Below are 18,898 nucleotides of genomic sequence, written 5' to 3'. Positions count from 1 at the left end.
AGAGTCGAGATGCATCACATACTAACATTCACCAACTTATTCAAATGCAGTACTGGAGACATAATGCCAAAGTAATTAGATATTCTCATGTCTGCCTAGGGTTATCTATTCACCAGAAGTTACAACTCAAGAGATTAGGAGGATTCTCTAAAACTAAGGATCTAATCATTGCTTCCAATAGTGAACACTACAGGAAGTTAACTTTCTTTCACCTTCCTTATAGGTATTTTAAAACAATCAGAAAAAGTCTCTGATTCACCATGTACACAAATGAAATGATGAGTCTGCCAGGAAGCCAAAAAAATGACCCAAGGGAAGCAATTCCTTTCTGAATTCCAAAGGCACTATCAAAGAAGTCTAAGAAAGAAAGTGGCAGCCTGTCAAAAGATGTTGAGGGAATACTTTGGATATAATATAAAAACACTTAAATGAACAATGAAATCTAGCACCAGGATGATAGAAGATGGCTTAGTGGTTTTTAAATTCACTCATCATCATGGAATATAATTCGCATAAATAAAAAATCCATCTCCAAAGCCCACCTGAATTAATCAGGTTTCTGATTAGTAATCAATTCTCCACCTTGCCCCCAAAACCTCTTCATTCAGGAAGATCACTTCAGTCCAGAAATTCACACCGAAAAAATTCACTCTGCCCCAGGCCCATACTCTGATTTCAGGGTTCAGCCCAGTCACTGAAGCCACTGAAGGAGGCTGTGTAGGCAGGCAGGTAGGCCACTCATCCTGTCATTTCCCATCAGCTGGCACTGACCCCCTCCCTCCTCCAGATTTCATCATGCTTCCTCCCTTTCCAACATCCCTCTATGTGTTGTCTTCCTCATTCAAATGAAAGACCCTAGAGAGCAGGGGTTGTGTTTCATTTTGCTCACATTTGTATTCCCATCTGCTAGCACATTACCAGGCACATAGTAAGGGCTTAATAAATACTTGTTGATTAGTCAAAAAGCATTTATGGGGCCACGCCCACACCCAACCATTTATTAAGCCAAGTTATGCTAAGTGCTTTATAAATATCTCATCCGAGTCTTACAACAACCCTGGAAGATTAAAGATTATCCCTATTTATAGTTGAGGAAAGGGAGGGAAGGTAAACAGAGGTTAAGTGATTTGTTCAGGGTTAATAAGTGTCTGAGGTCAAAACTGAACTCTGGTCTTCCAGACTCTAGGTTCAGGTGCTTATCCACCTAGCTCACTCATTACTTGGATATTCAATACAGTTCAGAGGGTTTAAGAAGCTTAGTCTAATCGATGAGATAAGATCATAAATAGCATCCTGATATGGAAGGGACCTTGGAAATCATTAGCCCATAAATGAGGAGGGAAACCCCAAAATTGGAAATTACTTGTCCAAGGTCACACTAGCAATAAAAAACAGAACAAGCAAACAAACCCAGGTCATCTAATCTCTAAATCCAGAGCTTTTTCCATTAAACTCCACAGGCTCTTAATTGGTAGCAATTAAATGCTAACTGACTGTTAACTAGAAGTCAGAGAATCTTAAAGGATAAGTAGATAAGAACTAGATAGGTAGAAAGGGAAAGGAAATGTGGGAGATGATGGAGACAAGTGCATGGATACAAAAAGAAATGAGGTTGGCCATCTTAAAACCAGGGGAGGGATGTCTACTATGAAGTAGAGCCAGATTATTATTGGCCTTGAAAATCAGACAGAGGACTTTGGACTTGATAGGGTAGATAAAAAATGGGATACCACACACTTTTAGATAAACCAGGGAGATCCGCAATTGTTCATGGGCAGACCGAAATGTTTAAAATCAAATAAAATTGGTTCAATTATTTTGAAAGTAAAATATGCCCTCCAACAATTATGTATTTTTAAGATGGATATCTGACCTATTATTTTAGTAACAATAAAGTTTTAATAAGCAAGGTATTTATCAAAACTTGCTTTTTTCAAAGAATGAAAGAAGCATTGATTTAGCGACTGAAAATATTTACATCCCTGTAATATATCCTTCAGGACAGCATGACAATTTTCATTGTCTCAACTGCTTGCCCTGGCAAAAATGACTAAGCAAATTTATAAGTGGGTTAGAAGGTTTTACTTTACAGCAAAGCCTGAAACCAACCAGGTATTTTGAGGTCGTCCAAATAAAGCTTTTTTATTGCTTTAACCTTCTCACCACCAATGAAATCTCAAGAAAATGGGTATGAACGTTTATGTGTTCATTCTTATTTCTTACTTTTACCAATATGGAGCCTTATATTCAGAAGACACTGAGTGCAAAAACCGTGTTTTTTTTTACATTTTAATGCTTATCTTTTGTTTCTATATTACCAAAATTTCCCTTTGTATCCCTCTTCTCTTCTTCCTGAGTCATTCCACTTACCAAAGAATTTAGATAAGACTTTTAAAACAGTACTTCCCAAACCCAAGACTGTACACAACAGGACTCCCAATTATTCTTTGCCCTACTTGCCACCTTTAATCACTCCACTCCTCTTTCCCCCTACTTATAGCCATTACCCTTGCTCTAGTCTCAGGTTCTTCCCTTCAGTTTTCATAAACTGACTAATTCTACTATACAAGAACTTCTACCCATGAGTCCCTGGTCCTCCTGCCCTACTACTGTAACTTATAGCAAACTCCAGTTTTTATTCCCTCTTCTTTGTCCCTTCTCTGACCCTCTCCCAAAGACACTAGAAGACCAACAATTGACAACTGGGGCCCATACAAATTTATCTAACCTCAACTGGGCCCTCAACTTCATAGCAATAATTTCTTCTTACTTAAAACTCTGCCAGAGTGTTCCCAAATTTTTCTTCTCTTGTCCCATTTTCTATCAATGCAAAAGATTTTGCCTCCTCCTTTACTGAGAAAAATGGAGGCCATCAAATCCATTTTGAGTTCTCACTTTCTTACATACTTCAAAATGTCCATCCCTTCATCCTGTTTCAGTCTAGCAGAGATAACCCTTTTCTTTATGAAGGTCAACCCTCTACTTAGATAGCCCATCACTTCCCCTCTCATCTCCTCAGTGTCATTGGAACTCCCTAGATCACCTCAACACTCTTCACTTTCAATTTCTCTTTATCTTTTAGCATAGTCCCTATAGAAAGGATCAGTACCAAAGTTCTTTAAAAACCTTAAGCTGGGCCTACCATCCCAGAAAGGCTAATCTAAAACCTTTCTTTTCTTTTACTGCCAAATTCGTTTTCCCTTACAAGTCACACTTCTCAGCTCCCTGCAAAGTGGCATCTAATCCCACCAGAGGACTAGAAATTGCAGTGACCAATTGATCTTTTCATTGTTAAACAGACTAATCTTTTTTACCCTACAAAATGTCAAAAACAAAAAGCCCCCATAAATACCAAAATATTCGAAGCAGTGGTTTTTGTACTATTAAAGAATTTTAATTGAAGTAAATATCCATAGATTCAGGAATGATTAAATAAAATAGGATCTCTAGTGAAATCTTACTGTGCAGTAAGAAATGATGAATATGAGAAAACTAGAGACACATTGAAGACTTGTAAGAACTAGCAAAGACTAAGGAAATCAGAACTAAAAGAATAGCATACACAACATCACCAATGTTTATTTACATGGGGGGAAAAAACTAAAAGGAAGATGAGTAACCCTAAGAACCACTATTGATCCTAGAAAACTGCATCTCCCTCCTAGAAGCAAAGAAAAGACATTACACATTAAACAAAGTCACTTTGTCAGTAGGTAGTTGATTTCAAGGGTAAGTATGAGGAATTAGGAAATTACCGGTTTGTTTTTAAGCACTAGCAAAATTTATTTTAAAAAATAAGTAAATTGAATGGTCTCTAAATCTATTTCATTTTTGTATATCTCCAGCACCTACCACAGTATCTGTCATAGATTGTAGGGTATTGGCTAACTGCTTATAAATTGAGTGATCCTTTGCTCAAAATGTTCCCCCTAACCTGGATGGAAAATCAAGAATCCCTAGTTCAAATCCCAAACCTACTATTAACCTGCTAGTCACTTAGCCTTACTGAATCACCATCAGTGGGGATAGCATAGCCAGTTTCTAAAGGCGCCTCCTAACTCTAGCATTTCATGATTCTGATCAGCCCACACTGAAATTTCTTCCCCCTTCTCTGAATATCTATTAGACTGTGTGGTACTCAATTATATACTAGTTTGCATTGCCCTAATTGTTTATCTTATCTTAGAAACATTATACTTTTCCTTTTATATTTCTAACTCCTCTACTACTCCCCCAACACCACACACAGAACAAGTGTCTAGCATAGAGCTGAACACATAGCAAGCATTAAAAGATACATGTTGTGTAGTCATTACAATTCTCTTCAAGGGCACAGTATTTTAGCAATAATGACTGAAAAATATTTATCTACTTTTAAAAAGATTAAACATTCAAAATAATATACAAAGTTAAGCATACTCTGGGAGTCTATTTTTGTTTTGATTTCCCATTACTCATAATTCTCCCCCAACACCCCTGACCCCCATGTGAAAAGTCCATGTAACATGAAAACCAGTCAAAGAAAATGAGGATACTATAGAGGACATTAAGCCTGGAGAAAAGAAGGCTCCAGAAAGAATATGAGAGTTATCTTAAAAGTAGTTGAAGGACTGTTATTTGGAACAATGAGCCTTAGTCCACTTTGCCCCAGCCCTAGAAGGCAGAACCAAAAATGAAGAGTGAAGCTTCAAAATGTATGTTTTGTCAGAAAAAAAAATTTCTAAACAATTTAATATATAAGTATAATAGCATACCTAAAAAGGGCCTCAAAAAGTGGCAGGCTCCCTCTATTCAAAAGTCTTCAATCAAGAATTAGATATTTGTTAGCTATGTTATGGAGGGAACTCAAGAGGTCCCTTCTAATTCTAAAATTCAATCATTCACCAACATCTTTTATTGATAAACTGACTAGAGGTATGGTTGTGAGAACTCTCCCCTTCAGTAGCATCTTCCTTCCTTCCTTCCCACAACCAGGGATACAACTTTCTTAACCCTCACCAAAACTGTCAATGCTGAGGGCTTCTATTCCCTTAAATAATTCTAGCCTCCCAATATGAGAAGCAAAGCCATCACCAATGGTAGCTGCCAAAAAGCCCTCACACATTCTCCCTTACCAGTGCCCTAGAGTTCTGGCCCACCTTCCTATACTCCCCCCCTACCAAAACCCCACAGAGAGCCACTGCTGAAGTCACATCTCCATTAAGGGGCTCAGCTATCTATATATTATATGAATAGGAGAAAGGAATTTCCTCTCACTACTGAAGGGATTTGCTCCTACAGGTCAAGACTGTGGAAATGTTTATCAGTATTAAGTATCTACTCTGTGCCCAGTACTGTACTAAGTGCCACTGAAGGTATACCCAATTCCAAGTTATAGATGCATTCTCCTCCACGGAAACTGAAAACTATGGTTCTATTTATTAGTATAAGTTCAATTATAATATGAATTTAGGTGATGAATAGGCAGGAGAGCATAATGGAGGTGCTAAGCAAGTAATGGAAGTTTATCTAAGTGTAAAAAAGCCATCCCTAAAGAGCTACCTAGGTACCAAAGTGTTTAGAACACATTACAAACTAAGAGGCCTGTTTTAAGGAGGAGATGAAGAAGAAAAAGTTTAAAACCAAAGACTAGAAAAGAACCAGAGAAGAACAAAAGTCAGGCAATACTGACCAAACTTGTGGAGCAAAATATTTCTTTGGAATGACAATAGATATAAATAAGCACTGGTTAGCTCCAGGAACCTAAAGAATGATGGACTGGCAAAAGTGGTCCCTGTGCCTAACCAGGGCAAGAAGTCGTGAGGGGCTCCCAGCCTCCACCTCTCAGGGTTCTCTTAAGCAAAGGGCATCCTGGGTTAAAACTTCTGTACTCTTCTTGGAGCCCTCCTACCCAGTATCACTGGGACATCTCCTCTTCTCCCAAATAGATATTTCCTTTACATGCAAGACACACAATACTTCTTGGCACTATGGTTCCCAAGGTCTGCTCCCCCTGGAAAATAGAAAAAGGCCTGCCCAACCAAGGCTTAGATTTCTAGCCTTTGGGGAGTAAGAATTCAGTAGGCCATCCTAAAGGTACAATAAGTGAGTACACAAAGAGACAGTTAAGGGACCATTTAGGATGCAGAATACTACCAAAGTAGCATAAACTCTAGATATACTCTCCTGCTCCCACACCAACACTGACTTCTGAACCTGCACACAGATGGTTATGGATCATCAGTCACAGGACACCTGGACCATGGCATTTTAGTAACTTAAGAAAATATATTTTATGATCTTAGAAAATCTAATATTATCCATCCTCTTCTATAAATACAGTATACAAAATAAAAAGACCTGGAAGTGAGGAGATTCCAGTTCTAGTGCTAGCTCTACCATTTACTTTCTCCAAGTGATTGAGCTAGTTACCTAACCTTACTGTGGCCTCAGGAAGGAAATGAAAGAACTATAGGCTAATAAGTCTAATGATTCACTCTGAGAGACCATATGTACTGAGTTCCAAACAAATTATCTAACCTTTAGAATCCAATACATTAATTAGGGAAAGATTATATAATAACAAGTTGCAGCATCAGTTCTAGCATTTGCAGAGTTTAAGATATCTTTCAACACACTGTCACTAACTAGTTTGGGAAGTGGGAACCCAGTGCAAGTATTAAGTATATTAATGTCAATATCAACTATAAACCCTGTGACACCATACCAAATAGCAATCTTACCACATCCTGCTTAGCAGTATAGTAAACATCAGCTTTGACAGCTGGATTTAAAAAAACCCTGATTTGATCACATTCTTCAAAAATTGACTGCAATTTTTTAATAGAATCAAAAGTATAATAGTAGGCATTAAATGTGTACCAGGGGTTAGAGGGATATGAAGACAGAAAAAAACATTGCATGAATGAACATATACATTATAAAGAAAAGCAACTTTAACAAACTTAAGTGCTTTGATCTGTGCAATGACAATTCTTATTTCCAGAGGACAGAAAATGAAGCATGCTCCCTACCTGTCAGGGAAGTGATGGACTCAAAATGCAGACTGAGACACATTTTGGATACAGACAATGAGGAAATTTGCTTTGACTATACATATTTGTTATGGGGGGGAAAGAGGGGTTGGGAGGTGCTGTTCAATAGAGGGGAAGAAGAGAAAATAAATGCTTGTTAACTGAAAAAACAAAATTAATTTTTAAAAAAATAGATGTACAGATCCAAAGCTAAGAGGAAGGACTGATACTAATCTCTAAAGTATAGAGAAGCCATACAAACTAAAGTGAGGGCAAACCTGAAGCATCATCTTAACTAACTCCCTCACTTAACAGGTAAGAAAATATAGGAGAGGTCAGTGCCAACATGCCACCACCAAAGCAAATTAATCTTTAATTACAATTCTATGTTGAAGGTCACCTTATAAATGATATGGATAACTCCTGTCTTTCACAGAGTTCTGTTCCCATAATCCTAGGACCTATAATAAATAACTTTGACTAAATATGCAATCTATTCTTTATAGCTGAGGGGTGGAAAAATGTCAAAAGGATAACGTAATTATTTTCTTTTTTAACTTTGGTGGACTTGTAAATAAGTATAAATAACTCTCCCTCTAATATATATTAAGATTGCAGACAACAGACCTTATTCATGTGTGATTTAATTTTTTTCAACTTTTATTATATGAACATGTTAATAAAACTACTGATTAGGGGACAGTTTGATCTTTAATTTAGGCACAAATGATTGTAACCAGAAGTCTCTTAGATTAAAAAAAAAAATTACTTCCTACTTATCTGAAACACTACCAAAGCATGAGCTAATACACTCATGTGACTATCACAATGTATAACCAAGTGTCTCATTTACCAACCAAATGTCTTATTTATTAGATGGCACACTGTTTTATTATTAAAACCATTTATAAACTTACAATTATCACCCCTGAGGATTCAAATTCTTTAGCATATTTTCAAATTCAAATTCTGAATATTATTTGAGTGAATAATCCTTAAATTTTGTTGGGATTGTTTTCTTTCAAGTCAGCTTTCACAGGTTACAGTACTTCATCCTGGATTGTTTTTTTAACTTTATCTCCTTTCAAGTCACAGAATCACAGCTGAAAGGGCCTCAAAGACCATTGAGCCTAACCCTCTCATTGAACTAAGGAGAAAATTGAGGCCCAGAGAACTGAAGTAATTGCCCAAGGTTAGCCAGCTAATAAGTAATAAACAAGTTATTTAAAGTCAGATGCTCTTACCACCAGGATCACAATGATACAAAAACTTTGCTTCAAATGCCTTCCTGTTTATACTTCAGATATCAGCTGTACACTACAGTACATTGCACATTTTAGTGCTGGCAACAAGCTGCTCCTCTATCTGCTAATATAAGCTCAATAAAATGGTGGCCCCTAAAAGAAACTATACATTCCATAGGATCTTTCCTATTCTAAAATCAATTGACAAAAAAAAAAAAAAAACTTAAGCTCCTATGTGCTAAGTATCAGGCCAAGTGCTGGAAAGAGAAAAAAAAAGTCCCTGCTCTCCAGGAGTTTACCATATAATGGGGAAAATAACACATAACCACTTATGTACAAAAAAAAATATAAGAAATCAACAGAGTTAAGGGGGATTAGGAAAGTTTCTCCTACAAGGTGGGATTGAAAGCTCCTACAAGTACTAAAATTAAGTGCTCAACAAAAATTTCAACAACCTAAAACGTATTAAACATTTACCAGAAAGCAAAGCGTTATGCTAGAGACCTGGACAGGAATAAGGATTCTACCTGTGATTTCATCAGTACAGGGAATTCCCTTGAGCAAATTTTACCTACCAATGCAGATGGGCAACTTTTCAGCTATTTTTAGTCTTAAAATATGTTAAGTGATTTGCCCAAAATCACAAAGCCATGTGAAAGGGAAGAAGTGAATCTGGGGCTTCCTGGTCAGATCTCAATTCTAACTGATACTTAAGAAAGTAAGTCAATTATCCAAACGGGGAAAAAAAAAGAAAAAAGAAATAGAAAACCTTCCCTCAAGAAACTTACATTCTACCTAAGGAATACATAGTCACAGATAAGCATATAGCAGATAAATAAGATAGCTAACATTTATACAGCACTCAATGAGCACCAGACACAAATACAGTTATCTCATTTTGATACTCATAATTATCCCTAAAAGATAGATGCATTATCCTCATTTCATAGATAAGCAATGTACAAAATAAAACACAGTAGGTACTAGCAATGGAAATAATCAGGAAAGACTTTTTCCCCCCCTAGGATACGGTATTTGAATTGAGCCTAAAGGAGCTAGGGGTCTCAGAAAGATGTAGCACAGTCTTTACTGGTAAGCAGTTTAAAATCCACTTGTGGAGATACCATAGAGATAAGTATATATTAATCAAGGGAGAAAGGAGTCGCCTACACAAATAGTAAACATACAATCCAAAATCTAGTAAGCATTCATAAAACTTCTTCTATGTGCTGGGTTGGGACCACAAATGGGAGATCTGATTTGTTATAGAATGCTTATAGAGGTTCTGGGAGGAAGGAACCACTTCTAGCTAAAGAAAGATCTCAGCTGAAAAGCTTGAAGGTCCCAGAAGGAAGGAAAAGATGATATCAACTTATTGAAATGAAGGAAGCTATTCCAAGCAAAAACGATAGTCCAAAAACACACACAGAGAAAACCAACAACACTGGTGAGAGAGAAGACAATAACTGGAAATGAGTAGTGGTACAATTTGGCTGGAACAACGTATGTAACGTGGGGGGGGGGGGGGGAGAAAGGGGAAGCCCAGCTATAGAAAAGATAAGTTTTGGCCAGCTAATAGAGTTTGAATACTAATATGATGAAAATTAGTAACATCTAATGTAAATGGAGTGTAAAAGTTCTATTAGGTTGCAAAGACTGAGTCTAATATTATTGTACTCTGCTCGGTCTCTAGCATGGTTTTTATATTTTATAGCCATCCTTCCATTTCCTTTTCAAGTCATAGAATGTGTAGCTAGTACACACAAAAGGTGCTGATAAATGTTTACTGAGTAAATAGCATGAATCTTATTTACTAAAAGTCTCATTGGATTAACTACATATAGCCCTTTCACAATTCTTTACACCACTTCGTTTTAATAACTAAAGTTAAAAAAAAATGTAGATTTCAGTTTATGTTATAACCCCAAAGGGAAATATGATTTAATAGACCACCTCAAAAGATCCTACCATTATGCAATTCATTTAACACCATACAACAGATGCAGCAACAATACATTGTGGTTCCTGAGACAAATAGCCCCAAATAGAATATTTCTCATCTACTCAAAGAATAATATATTTTTTGATCCTGGGGCAAATAGTCACCAACTGGAATAATCCTCATCTAAGCAAGTAAGAAATTAGCTACCAGTTTGTGAAGGGTAATTTGTGGAAGGCAGAATTTTGATAAATTTGATTCCTACCTTCCAGTCCTCCCTCACCCATTTCACACCTAGAGCAGGAAACCCACCAATTACTTGGGGGGAGGGAGGGGGAACCAACCGTGGTGCAATAAGCAAGTGAAACAAAAAACAGCTATTACGAATCTGTGGCAGGGGAGCTTGATTTGTCTTAGGAGACTCACCAGGAGAGTCTCTCTACTTAAAGAGCCTCTAAAAGAAGTTCCTACCTTCCTTTTCCTTCTCTCTCTGTATATATATACTCCTCCCCTCCTCCTTCCTTCTTCCCAACACCCCCCCACACACCCCCCTTCCCTTCTCCTTGCCTCCCCCTCCTTCCCACTCCTCCACACACCCCTCCCTGCTTGCCTCCCCTTTCCGTCTTCCCACTCCTCCTACACAAACACGCACATCTTCCTTCTCCAGGCTTACCCGTTCTTTCTTCCCACCCCTCCTCTACATACACGCACTCCTCCCTTTTTGCCTCTCCTTTCCTTCTTCCCACCCCTCCTACAGACACACGCACACCCTTCCCTTCTCCTTGCCTCCCCCCTTCCTCCTTTTCTGTCTCTGTCTCTCTCTCACTCACGCACGCACGCACACACACACACACACACACACGCACACAAAGAAACAACTTTCCCAGATGCGCTGTGGTGCAAAGCAGGAACTACACACACAGCAGCCGCCTGTCATCCAGATGGGCCACGGCAGCCGGGCGAAAGTGCCCCTCCGCCTTTACACAAAGCAGCCCAGTACTTAATGACAGCCACAAGTGGTCAGGGCCCCAGGGCGGCTAGTTCCACCACTCCGCCCCCACTCCAGGCCAGGTGAAAAAAGCCCTCAGCTTCCCACCTCCTCCGCCAAAGGTTACAACTTAAAGGGGGGGGGGCGGTTAAAAAAAAAAAGATGGGGCCTCCTGGAGGGAGAGGGACGCTGCCCGCGCCCCCACGGCCCCGGGGGAGCAAGGGGCGGGGGATAGCGGAAAGGTTGGGGGGAGGAAGCGAAGACGGGGGAGGAGGACTTGGGGAGATGCAGCCGCCGCCGCCCAGGAGGCAGGGCCCCCTTCACCCCATCCCCCGCACTTCCTTACCTGCACAGCTCCTGGAAATCGAAACTCTGGTCCGCGGCGACCTCTCCGGCTGAGACGAGGAGCAGCAGCAGCAATAGTGGCGGCGGCGGCGGCGGCAGCGGCCGGGCCGGACGCCGAGCCCAGGGCCGCAGGTGGGCGCTGGGCGGCGGGGCGGCAGCGGCGGCGGCAGAGGCGACGGCATTGGCGGCGCCTCCCATGGTGTTAAAAGCTCCGGCCGGACAGGGGACGGACACGCGAACGAGAGGCTAGTGGCGCGCGGAGGCTCCGAGCTGAGCCTGGGTCATGCTCGCGCTGCCAGGGCCGGAAAGGGAGGGAAGGAGGGAATGGGGGAGGAGGAGGAGAGCGCTGCTCCAGCGGCTGCGGCGGAGACCCAGTAACTGCGCGTCACATGACCCGCAGCCGCCCGGGCACCGCCCCCTCCCCTTCTCCTCCCCACTTCTCTGTCCCCCCCTCTCCTCCCTTCTTCCCACCAGCCTCACATGACCGCCTTGTTCAGGTGATCCTCGCGCTCCCCTCGCTCGTGTTCGGCCTCCTTGGTCACGTGGGGGAGGAGCGTTCGGGAGGAGGGGAGAGGTCCTGCGCGGCGTGGGCCGTCCAGGTGTCCCTCCCGAGACGAGGCCGCGTGGAACTGGGACACCTGGTCACCGGATGTGTTCACGTCGCGGGGCTCCCGAATCCCCCAGTGAATGGATGGCGGAACGGCGTGGCCGCTGAGCTTCTTGTGACTAATAACCCCTGGTCCATAGGCTTCCCAGGATGCTTCACGGATGCCGGACGAATGGTCCAGTTTAGAAGTGAAAAATAGCCACTGCTTTTGTTACCTTTTGCGCCCATAAAGTTTGAATCATTGTTCGTTAGGTTTTCTGGCACTCATCTCAAAGGGCTGTTGTGAGGATCTGATAAGACAACACTGAAATCTGAAAACACTACATAAATTCCCCCGTTATGATTTCTTTGTATCTACAATGCCTGGCAGACTGGAGTAGCTGGATCTTTTACCTGACCTTATCCCTGTAGCCAGTGTGGTCTGTGTAGAGATATATGCAAATATCCTGAAAATTGAAGCTTCTCAAAAATACCCTTGTTCATCACGAAGTTTCTGAAAGCCTACCTTGAAGAGTAACAAATGTCTTGGATAACAGAATCAGGAATCCAAAAGATAATATATGCACACCTGTTATGTGCTACCTGTGTGATATTGGGCAAGATAGTTATTATCTCAGTGAATCCTGGGCAAGTCATTTAATCTCTCTGGGCCTCTCTTCTTATCTGTCAAGTGATAGGGTGGAGTTAGATGGCCTCTCTGTGTCTTTCCAGGTCTAAAAATGACTTTACAAACTTAAAAAAGATACAGTTTGACAAATAAGTATTTAAAAAACCAACTTCATAAGTTAAGCATAGGGAAGGCAGCCTGAAGTTTTTTGTTTGTTTGTTTTTATGTGAAAAGGATCTGGGGATTTTAGTGGAGTGCCCACTCTATGAGTCAACAGCAGCATGACAACCAAAAATACTGATGTGAATGTAGGCTTCAATGACAGAAACAAAGTGTCCAGAACCAGAGAAGTGGCAGTAGTCAGCCTTGTTCAAACAGCATCCTGGATTATTGTGTTCAGTAAGCCATTAAATTTCACAAGCTTGTTCTACTTAAAACCATATTGGGTGAAAGAGGAGGAACAAAGAAGGGATAGGGTCTGGATAGGGTTAGGACAACAATCACACGAGAGAAAAAAGGCAAAATTGCTCTAGTTATTTTGATTCTGTGTTTCTGTGCCTAGGGAAATGACCAATGGACCAGAAAAGAGGATTTAAAAATGTATATTGGAGGTTAATAGCCAAGATAAATAAGGAAATAGTATGAAAGCACCTGATAGCCCCAGATGTGTTTGTCACATGATCCAGATAAACTACATACACCTTTGATACAGGAAGAATTGGCAAATGTTACTGCTGAACCCTGGTGTCAGAACTTGGAAAGATCTTAGAAGATAAGAGTGACACCAAGGATTAGAGAAAAGCAGAAACCATTCAACAATTGTTGCTTCAGCCTCCAACTTTTCAGTAAGGCAAGGGGTGGGGCATACATAGCCTGTTTCTACATATTTAGGTATCAAAAGGAAATGGAAGTGTGAATTAGAAAAGTCTTTGGGCTGTGGCAACGCACACCTGTTGTATCATGCTTTCGTGCTTGGTAAGACTTTTTAAAAGAGCAGATTCATCTTGTGGCTCTTAGGGCTTGAGGCATTTTTCTCTTGCTAACTCGGGTGGGGTGTGAGGAGGCAGCTGCAACACTAAGAAAAGGCTCCAGCATTTTCACCACATGAGAAATCTGAATTAGGAAATGTTCTTGGGGCCCCATTCATGGAATTACCAAGCTCATGGGCTTCCAGCTGTATTAGTTAAACATGGCATAATCTAAGATTCTGTTAAGATGTTTGGGGGAGGGGAAAGGAGAGCAAGTTGTCTGAGTCTGACTCAAGGGCAATCTGGTGCTTCAGCTTCAGAAGTGGAATGAGAGGAGACACTTATAGACCATCAAGAAGCTAACAAAAAAGAACCTTTATTTAGCCTGTGGCATGGAAAGTAAAATCAGCAAGGATATAGTATTGATTCTGTTGAACACAGCTTCCCTGTTTCCATGTTGGCTATGCTAGAATGCTCTCTCAGGCTAAGCCTGAAAGAGTAATTCTTGTAGTCTGGCTTTTGTACTTGGGCCTCCAGGAAGTTATATAAATGGCCTAAGCCTTAGTCCCCTGAGCCAAGTAAATCTTGAGGATATTTTCAGTTCCTCTTAAGAAAAAATTAACCTAGTCTACAAGACAGATACTTTTCCGGCCACAGGAACGATGCAAGTAGGAAAGAGATATTTGGATTCAATGGGTGAGGGCAATGAGCCATATGAATTATGAGTAATGATTGAGATAGCTGTGAAGTCTCCTCTCTGGGTTGTTCCCCAACTCATACTCTCAGATTGAGTAGCCTGAGCAATTAAAATTACCCAAGCTTTAAAGTATTCTTTGGATCAACTTGCAACTATATAGCTCACCAGTCATAGTGTTAGGTCTACCTTTCTACCCAGAGGAGACAATGAGCTCAAAGCCGATATTTGTTGAAATTGCATAGCATAAAAAGTAGCAGAGATGTTAAACTTAGGACTCACTCTCAAAAAAATACATCTTGCATAAGTAAGAAAGTTGTTACTCATAGAGAGGCACATATATAGGAAACACAGGTATATTGCAAGGTATATTCCAGGAGAACCAGCTCATTCCTCTGATGATGCAGGGCTAAAGAGCCACAAATGTTTTTATACTTTTCCTGCCAACTATGATCTCAAAGACTCCACTGGAGACGATTTTAATAGTCACTGCTTGACACTGCTTCATTGGATGCTGATGTATTCCACTCATATAGATGCTGCTTCATTACTTGACTGCAGTCATAGCTACCTCAAACTTGTGGCTCACCTGAATCCTTGTTTTCTGTTTCACGTAAGACACTACATAGGAACCAGGTGGATTGTATGTTCTTCCTTCTTCAAGGGGCAGGACACATCAAGAATTTTCTTCTTACTTTTAACAAAGAAATTCCATCTCCAGAAAAAGAATTTTGGGAGTTAGAATGCAGATCAAAGCATACTATTTTCCACACTAGTTTATTTGTTTCTTTGTTGCAGGACAGGGGTAGTTTTAGATGAATATTGTCTTACCACAGTGACCAATATGGAAATATGCTTTGCATGGATTGCTTACCATCTCTGAGAGGGGGAAGGAAAGGGGGAAAGGGGACACAATTTGAATCATTTGATTTCAGAAAACCTAACTTGAAGATTGTTATGTTATGCAATTGGAAAAAATAAAATATATTTGAATCAAAAAATAAAAATAAAATATTTAATAAACAAAAGGAATTTTCTTCCTTAAAACAGGGATTCTTTACCTGGGTCCATGAACTAGTTTTAAAAATATTTTGATAACTGGATTTCAACACAATGGATAGAGCACTGGGCCTGAAATCATAAAGACGTGAGCCAAATTTGGCCTCAGACACTAGCTGTGTTTGCTTCAGTTTCCTCAACTGTAAAATGAAGATAATAATAGCACCTACCTCCCAGGGTTGCTTCAAGGATCAAATGAGATACTTTTTTAAAAACACAACATATTGCCTGGAACATTATGGGAGTTATATAAATTCTAACTATTATTATTATTAATTAGTTTCCTTTTATTCGTATATGTTTTATGCATTTAAAAACATTATTCTCAGAACAGGTCCTCGGGCTTGACCTGACTGATAAAAGAGTCCATACTCAAATGTTACAAAAATGTTAAGAATTCCTGCTCGAAAAGATCTAATACTTGAAATACTTGGAACTCTCAACTTAAGGAACTCTTGAACTTGGAATTAGCTGTTAGATCATTCTTCAGTCTGGTTCTCCTCTGGAAATATCCTTTTTTTGCCTCTGCACAAAGAATTCAGATTCCTCCCTCTTCTGCGTTGAAAATTATAGTTCAGTTCTCTCAGGCTTTCTGTAAGGGCATGTCTCCTACAGCCATGTATTTCTACTGTAAGCATCCATTGACAATGTAATGGGAGAAGGAAGAAGAGAGAAATCTCCTTTCCCTTTTCCCTACCCCACCTAGCAGGTTGCTAAATTCTCCAAGAGACACAAGAGGCATCTGAGAGGCAAACTCCTGACTCTTGCTTTTTTAAATCATAAAAGGATAGCCAGTCCTTCAGACAACCAATTGGTAAATATTCTCCATGTCATGTCAGTTGTCTTCATTCAATGGTGAAAGCCTTACAATTGCTCAAGCTTATTGAAGAACTTCATTTTGGTCAGTGTTTTGCAATGGACCATATTGTAGAATTGTTTAGGATTATTTAAGAAAATTCCTAAATACCACATATATATATATATATATATATATATATATATATATATATATATATATATATATATATATAAACACTCCTAGACTCCAGAAACCCAAGGAAATTTATAGAAGATGAAAGTACTGGGAAGCTATCTGGTATAAGTAGTGTAAATGAGCTCCTACCTCAAGGATATAGAAATTCGGGTCTCAAGTCCAACTGAGAGAGCTGATACAACTCAAGTATAGAGTGTCCCCAGAATATAATACTCTGAGAAACTACTACAGACATACACCCAAGAGTTAGGTGAAACAAATATTTAATAAGGGAGTGTTTACTAGCAATTTTGGTGCCCCGGGCAATCATCATGAAATGTACCAAAAGGAAGCATAAAAAGTGCCCTAAAAATTAAACTTTTTAAAGACAATCATAGTTGAGGGAAGAGGTGACCTTAAGGAGATGCCTTGGAAGCCAGGGCACAATGCACTATCACACCAGAGATCCAGGAAAATTGAAAAACAACCACTGAAGAAGCTGATGTTGAAGGAAGAAGCAGGGCTTCGTTGGGAAAGTGCCAGCTTGGAAAGACCCCTACCACCCACCTCTGCCAGCAAGCTAACTTTCACCTTCATTGTAACATAAGTGACTTTCATGCAACTACTTGATCCAAATATGTTAGATTCCTTGGCTAACAATTCCAGATGGTTAGAGTAAGTTAGTTGGCAGTTGCTGAAATTCCCAATGGCCCTTCACTGGATCCCCAGGCATGGTCATACAACAAGGTCAAGGACCATAGAAAAGAATCACTAGGCAGTTCTTTGTTTGAAAAAGATTTGGAAGTTTTAGTAGACTACAAACTCAACATGAGTCAGCAAAGTGATATGGAAGCCAAAAAAGCTAAAGCTAATGAGATCTTGGGATGCATTAAGAGAAGCAAAGCTTCCAGGAATAAGGTGATTGTCTCTCTGGATCCTGCCTTGGTCAAACCACATCTGGAGTAGTACAGTTCTGGGCACTGTGTTTAATAAGAACATTAATAAGCTGGAGAGCATCCAGAGGAAGGCAACAAGGATAGTGAAAGGCCTTGAGTTTGTCAATTGACAAATTAAAGTAAAAGAACTCAAAAAGTATAGCTCATGGAAAAGAAGATTTGGGAGAGACATATAGTTGTCTTCAATTACTTGATGAGCTATCATGTAAAAGAATGAGATTGTTTTGTTTGGTCCCAGAAGACAGACCAGGAGCAATAGGTGAAAACTACAAAGGCAAATTTTGGTTTGATGTTATGAAAAGATGTACAAAAGTGAATGTGCTGCCTCTAGATGTGATGGATTGACTCTGATTGGGGGGTCTTTAAGCAGAGATTGACCACTTATTAGGTGAGTTATGCAAAGAATTCCTTTTCTGATGTGGAGTGGATTAAATGGTCACTGAAATCCCTTCCAGCTCTGAAATTTTGAGCTCTTGTGATTTTATGATTCTGTTATTTGCAGGCAGATATGATTTTGCAACGTCATACTTCAAATCATACCTCAACAATTTCCACCTACTCTGCTCATGCCTTTGAAGTAGTTAAAAGAAAAGCCTACCAACAGGAACAAAAATCAGGAGATAATCTACACAAATGTTTAATTTATCCTGAAATAAGCAAGTTGACTCTGCTGACCTGCCTTATGTAGAGATACTGATTATATTATTGTAAAACACTTGGAAAATTTGATTTGTTGTGTTTTTCTGAACTTCTTTTTCCCTCTCCAGTATTCTTTAATACAAGATATGGTTCTCTGGGAAGGGGAAATATATTTGAAAAAGAAGGTGACAAAAAAAATACCAACAAATTATTTTTTAAAAAGAAAACATAGGGGCAGCTACGTGGCTTGGAGGGTAGAGAGATAGGAAGTCCTAGGTTCAAATTTGGCCTCAGAAACTTCCTAGCTGTGCGACCCTGGACAAGTCACTTAACCTCAATTGCCTATCCCTTACCACTCTTCTGTCTTGGAAGCAATACTTAGTATAGATTCTAAGATAGTAAGGGCTTAAAAAGACAAGAAAGAAAATATGAAGGCAATAATTTTAAAGGATTAGCCATATTTGAGGAATATTGGGAATTGAGGAATAATAAGGATTATTGGTTATAGAGTGGTTGTAGGATATGACTGTAGATTTCATCTAGGAGGAATATAAAAAGCTGGACTCTGCTCAGATAGATAGAGACATACATAGTTGTTATGATAGAGGGTTTTGAGAAACTTCCCTCCTCAGGGCTTCCAACTTTGAAACCAGATGTGATCTCCCAATCGGAGAAAGGAAAAGCACTACTTAAGCCAGAGAGAGAATTCCAAAGGGGTTCCTATCCTGATTACTAGCTCAATCCATCCCAATTTGCACTCACTACTTGCTGCTCTCCAGCAATCTTCATGCGTTTTCTAGCCTCCAACAAGACACTACCAGCTCCTACCCTCAGATTCTGCTTTCTCCTGATTGATGAGAGACAGA

The 18,898-nt window shown here is 39.8% G+C and overlaps 1 protein-coding gene across 1 annotated transcript in view; it reads right to left on the bottom strand.

Annotated features, from left to right (window-relative positions):
- IGF2R (insulin like growth factor 2 receptor) overlaps positions 1 to 12,353 on the bottom strand; it is a 144,434-nt gene extending 132,081 nt beyond the window's left edge. The window contains exon 1 of the mRNA XM_001371399.4: positions 11,531 to 12,353. Within this exon, the coding sequence (XP_001371436.1) occupies positions 11,531 to 11,727 (197 nt within the window). The 5' untranslated portion in view covers positions 11,728 to 12,353. The remainder of the gene's footprint in view (positions 1 to 11,530) is intronic.
- Positions 12,354 to 18,898: the final 6,545 nt, after the last annotated feature.

This window comes from Monodelphis domestica, chromosome 2, assembly GCF_027887165.1.
Source record: "Monodelphis domestica isolate mMonDom1 chromosome 2, mMonDom1.pri, whole genome shotgun sequence".
In the NCBI taxonomy this organism is placed as follows: Eukaryota; Metazoa; Chordata; class Mammalia; order Didelphimorphia; family Didelphidae; genus Monodelphis; species Monodelphis domestica.
The sequence above is the reverse complement of the archived record's forward strand: the minus strand, read 5'-3'. Positions and strand labels throughout refer to the sequence as shown.